The sequence below is a fragment of the Pleurodeles waltl genome, chromosome 4_1 (genome assembly GCF_031143425.1).
Source record: "Pleurodeles waltl isolate 20211129_DDA chromosome 4_1, aPleWal1.hap1.20221129, whole genome shotgun sequence".
In the NCBI taxonomy this organism is placed as follows: Eukaryota; Metazoa; Chordata; class Amphibia; order Caudata; family Salamandridae; genus Pleurodeles; species Pleurodeles waltl.
In genome coordinates this window covers 271854413-271867436 of record NC_090442.1, presented here as the reverse complement: position 1 = coordinate 271867436, position 13024 = coordinate 271854413, and the positions used below count along the sequence as shown (strand labels likewise).

At 44.9% G+C, this 13024-nt stretch overlaps 1 protein-coding gene across 1 annotated transcript in view; it reads right to left on the bottom strand.

Annotated features, from left to right (window-relative positions):
- EFCAB6 (EF-hand calcium binding domain 6) overlaps positions 1 to 13024 on the bottom strand; it is a 469029-nt gene that overhangs the window by 228978 nt on the left and 227027 nt on the right. The window contains exon 14 of the mRNA XM_069228294.1: positions 1031 to 1191. Within this exon, the coding sequence (XP_069084395.1) occupies positions 1031 to 1191 (161 nt within the window). The remainder of the gene's footprint in view (positions 1 to 1030; positions 1192 to 13024) is intronic.

Genomic DNA, 13024 nt, shown 5'->3' with positions numbered 1-13024 from the left:
ATTGAAAACACAAATATGGGACAAAATATTGTGTCATAAATATTGAGGACAAAAATATTATGAAAGTAAGTTTCTATAGACAAATAAAGTTTTACTGTATATAACTCCACATACATGTACCTTGATGATATGTATACCTTCAAGGTGCGTAGATGTGGAGTTAAGAACAGTAAATCTATACTTACCTATTTGCCCTTACCTTCTTGATATTTTAGTCCTTGATAATTTTGACACAACATTCTGTCCTCACGATATTGGTGTTTTCGGTATTTTGTCGGTGATCCCAAATTCAATACACAGAAACAAAGTGGTTAGCACATGAATATGTTTTTGCCTCTTCCTTTTTACTTTGCCCCGTTAAAGTATATCTATGAAACTTGCCAAACCTAAACAAGACGAAACCTCATAAATGTCTGGCAGTATATTTAGTTTATAAATATTTGCAGTGTGAGACAATATTTGCAGTCAGAGACACAACAAGATGTTGTAGAAAAGTTCCAAAGGAATTTTTAAGTCTCCAGATCCCAAACAGCGGAACGTTGACACCAGACCATGACTCTGGTTTGCTATTGGTGTGAAGTTGAGACAATGTGTTTCGTGACATTCTGCCTCCTGATGGCGCCTATGACCAAACTCTCGTTTTGGATACTTTTCCCTGCTTGAACTGAGAACACTTACTGGTTCAAAAAATATATTGGCCGGTGTTCATTTTCATTTTACGGGCTCTAAACAAGCATGCATCATTCTCAGTGAACAGGCACCCTTAATCGGTTACTTAAAAGCAAAGTCTGCTATATCTCGCCTAAAAGTCACACCTAAGTCTAGATGATTGCCCTCCCTCTATACATTTTTTTGGGAATGTCTAGAAATGCTGAAAGCTTCGCTTCTGACTCCTGCTATCATAATTTATTCTCTTTAATCCAGCAATTTTTACGCATTCCTTAGGCATGTGGAAGAGTTTTCATTATTGGCAACAACACCAATCCTAGCCACAGAGGCAGCGTGTACAAGAAACACATAAAACACTTACTTGTTGAAATGTTCCTCTGACAGAGATGAGCAGTATGCAAGGATGATTCTTCTCAGTGTGTTCTTGCTGATAACTCCTTTGCCTTTACTGTCAACACTCATTAATGCTTTTTGAAAGTCCTTCAGGTTCTCTGTGATTTTATTGCACAAGGCGTCCTCTGCCTACATTGAAAACACATTAATACTCAGAAAAGAAACATTTAAACACCACAACGTCCACCTTACAACAGGTCTACTCCTAACATATAATTTCCTCAGGGACGAGGGCTAGGGTGACAAGGTACAAATTATTAAACGACTTCCTTTTAAACATGCTCTTTATTAAAACACATGATTTCATCGTAATATTCATCAGCATTTTAACCATCTAAGTGATGTCACATCTTTTTAGTCTGTGAACTGCAGGGGCTTAGAAAACATTAAGATGCCAGACATAACAGCAAATGAGACAGTAGCATAACTGCTCAGCTCCTGCTCTCTCTCCAGGACTTGTATAAAACAGACGTAATTTCAGCTCTAGTTGGTCATTTCTGGATAATCCTTAGGGCTTCAATGGCGAATATGTTAAAGGCGCATGTGCTATTAACGTGCATATGTAAACAATGTATGTGTAAGAAGCCATTTTAGAGAAATGTCTGATCGTTTCCACTTTCTGTGGCACATTGGATATAAAGGGGTATCTGTGCTGTGTAATGTAGACTCCCCAAGCCTTAGCGAGGAAGAAGGTAGCCATTTTGGTAACACACCGTTCCAGAGCCTTTCCACAATGCAGTTACATGCTCCCTTGCTTGGTGTCCTCCTTAGCCATTAAATTTCAAATGTGCTCCAGTCATCACTCCCCCCTGAATCTGTGGGACCATCACCTGCAACCACCGTTGACCCACCTACACCTGAGGGGCCATCAACCACAGTCACAACTGCTCCACCTGCATCTGCAAGACCATCTTCCCTCGTGCAAACCTCTATGATTCAGCAGCTTTCCCGTCCGCCCTGGGAGAAATACGGGACATACCGAGGGCAGTTCATTCTCACAATTGCATAACAGCATAAACCCTAATTGCTGCCAGATGAGAGAGGGCTAAATTGCTACTGTTAATGGCTTAGGCAGCACGGTCAGACACCTGGAGTGCTCAGACCCTCTTGATCATGTCCTAATTTGCAGGAAGGGACAGCACAGCACCCTCGTTGATTCCACCCCCCTCCACTTCTCCCTACCAATCCCAATCCTCCCAGGACTCCCCGTTTCAGCCCAGAATGTGAGAATCCCATTCACAGCATCCTCAAGAATGGTGGAGGCTTCCACCCAAAAAAGTAGCAGTGTTTAATAGTTATGATTAGGGAAAAGAGTGTGATGGGGTCAGCGTGAGAGGTAATGGTGAGCTCCCAGGACACAGAGTTGTGATTCGGTAGGTGGTTTGCTAGTGCAGCTGCGGCTGAACAGCGGAGGTTAGGGTGGGTGATATAAAATAGCTGCACAGACACCGGGGTTTTGAAACGGGGGAACTAGAGCAAGAGAATGATGTATTTAGTATGTGTGCTAAGAGAGAGCTCCTGTGGTATGGGAACAATTTATTTAAAACCATTTCAATAAAATATGTATGCAATAGGTTATTAACAAATATTTAAAACTACAGCATATCATTTTGTGTAGTGCAGGTGATAAGCAAAATTAGGAAAAGTCATCCTTTTTCTCAATAAGCTCGTGGAAGGCATTTGGCCATAAAGACCAGACAAATTTGATCTGCAGGTGACCCAGAGGACAGATTTCGGGTATTTTGTGTGGTCATCTGTGGACAGCAAAATGTAATCTTTTGGAAACCATATGAACCACAAACTCCCCAAAATGCTGTGGTGGTATATCGGAGAGAAAATTGATGAACAGGAAGCTGTACTACAGAGTCACACTCTCCAACAATCAATTTTCTGAAGTTATATCTCTTCCCGTTTGGAATGAAGCACTTGCACTCTGTCTTCTATTGAAATTCCAATGAGCAAAGGATGCTATAATGAGTCATTGTTGAGTATATGATAACTTGGTGGCAGCAGTCATTTAGAAGCTACACCTGCTCCTTTACCTCGGTCTTGTTTGAAGGAATGCCAGGGGTAAAACTGTCTGTGTTGAAGCTGGTCATGTCCATAAGGCCTCAGGGCTATGGAAATACTTGAAAGCTTGGACAGTTCCTGTTCTAAGGCTGTTTGGGCACAGTTTCTGTATCATTAGGCACACTCTATACCCTCATTTGTATGTGACCAGAGCAGAGATGTTAAAGAAAATTGCAAATTACCAATCCAGAGATACTCCTCAGGTCTGAGACCACACACTTCACCCTGAGTTTCTTACCTTCGGGAATGAAACTTCTAATGCATATATTATCTTTCCACGGATCTTCACCTCATTAATATCTCCCAAAGTTCCAGACATGTCCTGTACTGTTCCTCCACAATGGTTCTCAGCATAACCAGGTGGTTCCATGTGACTACAGGCTTAACTTCAACCGCAGATTGGGATGACACTGGAGTATATTAGGGGCCAACTGGCGTGCTGGTTTCAGTTTTTGGTACTTTTCTGCAGCCCATTGAGGCATGCAGAGTGGACTGAGAGACCATCAGTGACAGCGGCAAACACACCACGTAACACTTTTGCATACTATGGATGACACTAACTCATGAGGAGGGAGAGAAGGTGGTGAAGAATCTATGAAAAGATGATGAACCCACCAGATACACTGTTACTGAAAGTAAGTAACTTTTTCTTCTGATGGATACATAATCCCACAAATTCCTAATTTTTTTAAATCAATAGTTCCCTAGGAGGAGAGACTGAGTGGTGCAGATTAACCATGGAAGTTACACAGCACAGCCCTGGCAAAGTACCCATCCTCTTCACAGCAGGGTTGGACGTTGAGGCAGTAAAGTGTGGCAAAAGTATGTATGATGACTACATAGCTGTCAGGAAGATGTCAACCACAAGGAAGTCTCTGGTGATAGCTATGGAGGCAGTCCTGGCCCTAGTGGAGTCGGCATGAATGCCCTCTGAAGGATCTTTCTTAGATAAGGCTTAGCAGATCTTGATACAGAGGATGGCACAATCAAAGTGGTGCATTTGGTTACCATCTTACCCATCTTGCCATTCTTGGCCTTGGCAAAATCAACAAGAGCTGACTATCTACTCTGTCCGCTCAAGTGTGAAAAATGTAATACAATAATGCATACCTCGCATCATGTCTATGCACCCGCTCTTTCTCCTTGGTCGGATGAGGAAAAGAATAGCAATTGTGTATGTGTATTTTATGTTATATACAGTACAGGCTTGATTGTCTGCTAATATGATCACTTTTTGTTTATTTCAAACAACAGAGGTTGTGATGCAATGCCTAAAAAGCAGACTGCCTTGTTTTGATTGGTGCAGTTAATAAATGTGCACTTGATTGCCATTTTTCTATAAACTGACACTAGCAAAGTAGACAATTAAAATGCCCATTCTTTAGTGCAGCTCAAAAATGGATACAAGGAGAAATTACTTTGTATATTCTGTCTTGTAGGAAGGAGGAAGAAAAGTAGACGTTTATGTACACAACTTTATTTTGAATAAAAAACATTGATCAATATCCTTTGTAACGACACATAAGTCAAGCATGAACTGCCACCTTCTCCCTCCACAGAACAAAATAGTTATGCAATGTATTTATGAAACTAGTGTAGAGATGAAATTATGCTAACGGGCTAACTTATGGAAGAGATGAGGGTAGAGTGAGGAGCATCTGCAAGTTCTTTTTTCAGAAAAGGTCACAGTTTTCTTTTGGGGCTGAAGGTATCTAAGAGACAGGAACCCAATAAAATGGTAGTAACACATCAGATGTGAGAGTAATATACTGGCCCATATGAAATGTGTCTGAAGTACTCTGACCCTAAGGATTGAAATTATTGCCAACAATAATACTATCTTCAAAGCAAGAAGTCGAACCAGACAGCTCAGATGATGTGCCATTAAGAAAGTTAGCAAAAATGTCTAATCCTAATGAAGAACAATGTATCATGTAGGATGAACCAAGTAAAGGAAATATTTTAGAAAACAAGTCTCTAGTGATGATTTAAACAAGGATGGCTGGTCAGAAAGACACCTGAAGGTGGCCAGGACAGTCAAATAACTTTTCCAGGTTTCCTGCCAGCCAAACTTATGTCTGCCACTTCAGGAAGAAGAGAACGGGACTCTAGCTGGCACTGCTTAATATTCAAGCACACAGCTGCACTGTTGGGAGAAGAAGAGATGATGGATGCTGAGTGGCAATGGATCAACATACTGGATCCTTCTCACCCAATCTGGGATGGGCAGTATCAGCTTTGGTCAATCCTCCTGCACCTCCAATAGGACCTTTGACAGAAGCAGAATTGGTGCAACTCATACAGTAGGTTCTGAGACCAAATGTACGTGGAACAAATCAAATGGAAGACACTTTGGGCCTGATTACGACCCTGGCGGTAAAAACCGCCAGGGCCGTGGTCCGCGGGAGCACCGCCAACAGGCTGGCGGTGCTCCTTTGGGCATTCTGACCGCGGCGGAACAGCCGCGGCCAGAAACGGAAAGTCGGCGGTGTACCGCCGGCTTTCCGCTGCCCAGGGGAATCCTCCATGGCGGCGCAGCTTGCTGCGCCGCCATGGGGATTCCGACCCCCATACCGCCATCCTGTTCCTGGCGGTTTCGGCCGCCAGGAACAGGATGGCGGTATGGGGTGTCATGGGGCCCCCGTAAGGGGGCCCCACTTAGAATTTCAGTGTCTGCTTAGCAGACACTGAAATTCGCGACGGGTGCTACTGCACCCGTCGCACCCCTTCCACTCCGCCGGCTCCATTCGGAGCCGGCTTCCTCGTGGAAGGGTGTTTCCCGCTGGGCTGGCGGGCGGCCTTTTGGCGGTCGCCCGCCAGCCCAGCGGGAAACCCAGAATGACCGCCGCGGTCTTTTGACCGCGGTACGGTCTTCTGGCGGTTCCCGCTTGGCGGGCGGCTCCCGCCGCCCGCCAAGCTTAGAATCAGCCCCTTTATGTTCTGGGATGTGGCAAAGAGATCCACATATGAATATCCCAATCTGGAAAAGATCAACACAGTCATTTCATGATCTAATTTTGTAGGTCCTACAGTGACAGATGATTTAGAGCATCTGCTCACACGTTGAGGAAACCTGCATGGTGAGCTACAGCCAGCAATATTCCCCATCACTGTCTGTTGATATAGTGGATGGTGGTAGTGTTGTCTGGGAGAATCTGAATGGTTCTCTGTGAAATAGAAAGGAAGACTGCGGCAGACGTCCTGCAGCTTCAACATGTTTCTGTGCAGATACTTTTCCAACATGGACCACAGGTTTTTTGCCATGTTGCCCAGTTGAATGGGCAGCCTAAAGACAAGGCAACTTGGTCCTTGGTAGGCTGTGCCAGTGGAAGGCTGAATGGATGAAACACAAAAAAACAAGATAGATCCACTGAGCGATGCAGCTCTAGGTTGGTTGGCCTGAAGATCAGCACCCGATCAGGGAAACTTCTTTAATGTTGGAACCACTGTTTATAAAGGACCAATGAAGTGTTCTGATCTGCTATCAGGAGTGTGACACCAATACGATGCACAACGCATCAGGCTCAGTAGACATTACGACATGCTGAACCAGGATCCAAGTCTGTGTTAGAAACATAGGAACATCTCCCTGAATATCCCTGATCCTCTGTAGAAGGAGAAAAGCTTTCATATAGGTCATATCCAGCAGTGAGGTGATATCTCTGGATGTTGATTGCAAAGCCCAAATTAAAGCAAGGGTCATTGTGTGTTGACTGATGCCCATGGCCCAAAAAAACTGCAGCTGCCAGAACGTTTGTAAAATGTGTGATGTAGGTGTCCATATAAACAGTAGGATCCTGAACTGAGAGTGTTGCAACATAACTGCAATTCTTAGGTAATATCTGTGGGTGGGGGGATTTGCATATTGAAAAAAAGGTATTCGGGCAGTCCAGGAGCAACAGCCACTCACTTGCATTGACAGACAGCAGAACCTGGTTCAGTGACTGCATCTTGACCTTGTCTTGCTGAATTAACATGTTCAAAAGGTGAAGGTCGAAGATGGGTCTCAGACCTCCACCTATGTGGCTCCTTTGTTCAGCAGGGAGAGGAATTCCACCTTTCGGAGTGTGTTAGAGCTAACGTCCTGGTGATTAGAGGGAAGAATTGGTAGGGCTCAGCCCTTGAGGATGAGGTAGATAACCTGGAGGTCGATTGTGACAGTCTCCCATCTGGTGGAGAAGTTAGAGACTCTTCCTCAGAAAGACATTGGTGTAAGAGAGGTTTGGAGGCAGTAGAGGTGGCAGAAGATGGCAGGGACTGAGTCTCATGCTGCAGTTGGTGATATCAACCTCTCTTCCCTACCAAAAGGAATATTACATCTATCGGAGAGTTTGAAGCAGCTGCAAAAGTTAACACTGCTGTCAGGCTTGTACTCTAGAGTTGCCACAAAAAGTCAATATTGATGGTGGAACTGCCCAACTGGGGAGGTCAAGCCAAGAAAGAAACATGGAGCCCTGCTGTTTTTGAAGTGTTCCATGGAGGAGTCAGACTTTTCTACAAATGGCTGCTCTCCATCGAAGGGCATGTTCATGAAGGTTGCATGGACATCCATAAGAAGGTATTGAAACTCATTCAAAAGTGGCAGTGCAGCCATGCCTATGGACTACACTACCTGTCCACAGAATCCAGGCTCCATTTCAGGATCGGTTTGGATGTATCCAAATCATTGTTGACCAGATCGGGAAATGAATTTTTCAATTGGCCTGGAAGTCTAATGAGCATATGCTTTGCCAGTTTCTACAGTGTGTGAACACAATGACCCAAAAGAGGAGGTACAAGAATACATTAAAAAATAACACAAGCATTGCTGGGATGCTAACGAAAAAGGAAGCTTAGTGTCAGCAGATCTTCTGCATCTAGTCCTTGCTCTTAACAAAATACACAAAGAAGTTTCTCTATAAAGGGCAGAAACCCTCACCCACACCAAGTGGCATGCTTATTCAAAGGCTTTCTCCTCAGCATGACATATCATGTGATGGTCCTGGGTGGGCTCACAGTGAGCTCAACAAGCAGGGACAATGTACGCAAACATTTCTGAGTCATGTTGTACGTAGTCTAGTAACATTTCACAGACTTGTAGTGGAGCATCACAACACCTCACAGTCTTTCTGAGCTCAAATCTTGTGGACCAAACTTAAAAATGTATTGAAAGTGATATGTTAGCACCTCAGCATTATTAGTAACCCTCCAATCACAATGTTAAAAATAACATGGCTGTGCGGGGATTTACACTGTGACCATATAGTCGATCTGTTGTCTACATGTTTCTGCCCCTTAGCTGGCTATTCTGGGACATGGCCATTCATTAGGACAGGTCCTTGATAGCTGGTCCTACTTACATCTATTGTAGGCCCTAATTAGGCAATGTGGTATGGACATAGAGAGCTAGATACCCACTCATGCATATAAGTAGGGTGAGCTTTCCCTTCTGCTTAGGGTCTAGTTACCCGTAAAAGACAAAGGCCAGACAAATGCAGGAGATTGTAGTCGCTGTTCAATTAATAAAATACCCTTAGTAAATTTTCTCCAGGTTAGTCTGGTAGTCTATTTGTAGATGGTGCTTGTGGTTGGTTCTCACATGCGTCAGGATAACAAAACTGTGTCATATGATGGTGTGTGTCTATACATAGTAATATAGCTGCATGGATAGGTGCATCACCATGCTGAATGACCCTCACATCTTTCACGGTTTCCGGTTGAGTGAGGCTGGTGTACATGTGGATGCATCTCCAAGTGGTAGTGTTTATTGCTCTGCCTGGACCATCCAGGGCTAATAATCTGTTAGTTGTTTAGTTTATTAATTATTATAAGAACTATGCCACCATAGTGAATGGTTTAGCACAAATGCTTTGATTTTTCAAGGCTTATCATATGGGTTAAGAACATTTACATGCGTATTGATCCATATGTGGACCAAAGAAAAGAAACAAAATGTACCATTACTATTTGGCAGCCACAAAGGGTTTGGTATATTTTATACGGTTCAGGTTTGTTGTAGTGCTTATTGGCTAAGTTCAATGCATTTTACCCAAATTGTACATAATCATTCAGTCCTCTAGCAAATGTGGACATGCCAAACGCCTACATCCTCCCTGACCCAGAACAGAAGCAACCGAGGAATGGTTTCACCCTAGTTATGGGCTGGACTGTCTTGGTTCCAGTGACCCAGTGTGCATGGGATCCATGTCTGGGCCAAGCCATCCCAAACAGGGCGGAACACTAAAGTATACACAAAAGGAATGAATGGATTGCCTGAATTAATCTCAGCCACTGGTTAATACTCTGGCCACATGCCAGTCCGCTATTTTGCACACCATGCCTCTTCAGTTTGGACCCAGCCATATGCAGCGAATATTGACCCTGCTCCAATTAGAAGTCCAGAGCATACTGCCAAGCCAGGTCCTCCTTGAACTAGAAAAAAAGCAACAAAGGACCGGTTTCAGTCAGGTATAGCTTACTTCCAGTGTCACAGTGCGCTCGGGACCCAGGTCTGGGAGGCGGCCCTGAGCAATTGCCAGTGGCTGAGATTAATTCAAGTATTCCAATCATCACCTTGTTGCTGTAATTGACACTTTTAGAAAGTTGGCAATTTCTCTTGTGTTAACCATTTGGTGCTTGCAGCCTGTTTCCTGGATCACATGACTAGGTGTAGTTGGTTGTTAGCCTTTGTGTATTTCTCCAGACAGCCACAGGTTAGAGGACCTGTGTTGGCAATATGGGCCATTCTGACTTGATTGGAGGGGGAGCTGTCATCTCAGACACTGCCTCAGATCACACACAGAGTACTTCAAACTATCCTATTGTGACAGCAGGCAGACTGGGACCAGGGCAGGGAAGCAGGCAGTTCCAAAGACCTCTGTGGGCCAAATTCCAGAAGCTTTCAAAGCTAGCACCAGGTATAAAAATAAAACCTTCAGACTCACTCTTCCGATCACATCTGGACATGTGGAAGACTCAGAGGAAGGACTTCTTGACTGCCCTTTTGCTGGAAGGACTGCCCTGCTGCAAGAAAGACTGCCCTGATGCCGGAGGAAGGAATACTCGACCTGCTTGTTGTACCCAGAACCACCAGATTGACTCAAAGGGCTAGATGACTGGCCCCCTGTTCTGAGCTACAGGGACATACCAAGCTTTACATACCTGCCCTACATCTGCCCAGCTGTCCATACTCAACTGGACCTGCCTGTGCCATGCTGCTAGCCTCTGCTGGAGTGAGTCTTGATCCCGATAAAGTACCCTCCAGGCCCTAAAATTGTGGCTGGCATCAGAGTGTCCTCCTCCTGGCCCCACTGTGGTAGCCTCAGAACCGATACATCTTTACGCAGTGCAAAGCAGGACCTCACAATGCAGCACCTTGCAGTCTTTGATCAGCGGCCTCATCGGAACTGATGCAGCATGATGCAACTTGACGCATGACCTCGCGTAACAGTTCTCGCAGCTCATCATCGGAAACCGATGCAACTCGATGCAGGACCTCACATAGCAGCCCACACTTCTTCTCATTGGAACTGACACAGCGCAATGCAGTGTGAGACAGCACAACACCATGCTCCGCATCGAGGACATGAGGTACAGTTCTCAGTGGAACTAACTTGGTCCCTGTATCCGGCCCGCACTCTGTTGCGGTCAGCCTGACCTTGTCTCTTTGTCCAGGTCCAGCGAGAACAGATAACCACAGTTGGGGCTATGTGCTTTTAGAAGCTATACTTAACTTAAAACGTTGAAATTGCATATCTTCAGTTCTACTGATTAAATGTTTGTTGCTTTGATGTCAAATAATGTATTACATTTTACTCTATTTTTCCAAATTAATGTGGGAGTTTTGTTGTGTCAGTTTTCACTTTATTACTGTTGCTGCATAAATACTTTACACATTGGTTCTAAGTTAAGCCTGACTACTTTAGTGCCAAGCTACCAGAGAGTTAAGCACAGGTTAATTTAATGACTTTAGTGGTTCATCCTGACAAGGACTGTGGCTGTTGCTTAAGAAGGTCCCACATCCCCAACCCCCTCAACCAACAACCCAGTTTCTCACAGTGGGGGCTACTCAGGCTCAAGAATCAATACAATCTCTCCAGTAGCGCAATAAGATCAATGTCGAGCCCAGAATTTCTCTTTGTAGAAAAGACAAGTACTTTTTTGCACAGAATGCCACTAAACAATCAATAATAGACAAATATCCAGATCTTCGGTGTGAGTCTTAGGTCTCTAAGAGCTTCTGCTGATTACTCCGCCACCTGCACCCTTGTGGGTTCCCCTGTCACTGGGTTTCCCCCCACTCAGGCGCAGCATTGGAGGTAGATCTCTGGGTGCAACTAGTAATACTCCCCCCTTTGATCTGGTCCTAGTACTCAGTCTTGCAGACTAATGCCATTGAGTCTCTCACCAAGTTCATGGTATCAGAATAGGGCTGCGTTCACACCAGTGTGCTGTCACCAGCAGTCTTCTCAGGAGCTGCAAAGCAACTGGTCGCACAGCATGTCATTTGGAGTGATGTGGCAGGAGCAGAGGCTTTTGACAGAAGCCCTCTTCTGGGCAGCAGGCAGCAGATTGTGACCTACTCTGGTGCTTCAGTGGGTACTTGATTCATGACGTAGCTCACTCCAACACACCAATGAGTACATGGCATTTCTTCTGGAGTGTTACAGTTACATGCCCACAGATGATGATTATTCAGTGTGGTTGATTCCAGGCATTACTTTCAGCACACAGGGCCTCAAGGTAACACCTCGGTTCTTCTCAAGGCACCCCCAGGTCACCTCTCGGTCACTTAATTTCATGGATTAGCTCTGACTCATCGACACACTTAGCAGTGCCACAGTCATGCAGAACACTTGTGGGACACACAAGCTACCAGTAGACACTTATCCCACCTTCAGTCAGGCTTCCCTCAACAGACACACTGCTCCGGATGCCTGGTGACTACAATGGGGATAAATGACAAAGGTCACACTGCCTAATCTGGCAGCATTGTGAGTCCTTTGGTGCACTTGCTTAGTGAATCTTTGTCGGACCGATACTATACTGGGGTCAGTTAAAGCAGTCCATTCCTTGAACAACTTCTGCAGGGTTAGTGCTTCCTTCTGTCCATCCTTCTAGCTTCTGAGTAGATATCTTGGCACCCAAGACAGTCCTGTAGTGCCTCCTTCAGATCGTACTCCAGGCGATGTACACTTGCTTCTGGCGAGTCAGCTGTCAGTGCAACATCAACCCTTGGCTGTGTTGTAGTCCCTAAGTACTTCTCAGTAGAAAAGACCACAACAACAAACCACTCTGGGATTTGAGCTCCAGTCTTTATACCGGTTTTGCAGATGTAAGATGTATTTTTCAAGTCTACTTCCGTGGAACCAGTTTGAGTCGGTTTCCCAGTCATGTGTCCTGGCCTGACCAACTTCCAGGCCTAGCCTATGCCTGCAAGAATGCTCTGCCCAGGAGGACAGCCTCCAGATGGCATGCCCCCTACAGAATCACAAAAATGTGGGAGCATGCTGCACCCAGCTATTTATGACCCCTCCTCACAGAGGTCAGGAAGAGAGACAAGAATCTGTGTCCCTTCAAAAACCTCTTTTACCTGCAAAAATACTGCAGGCCTCACTCTGTAACTTCTGCCATCTAGCTAATGGCAGCTGCAGTAAGAGTCATTTACCTCTCCATGTATCAGGATGGGGCCTGGTATTTTTAAGCAAAACATCTCTGCTCTTTTCTCAGCAGAGTGTTTTGTGCTCCTCCTCCCACCCAGAAAATGCCACCAATACACATATGCTATGTGGAGAAAGCAACCTCTGCTCCACCTTGCATTCTGGTCTAAGCAGTGGGCTTCCAAATTGGAATCTACACAGCGACGGTAATTCCCTGTCACTATGAGGATGTACTTGTTGCGCCCCTCCTAGTT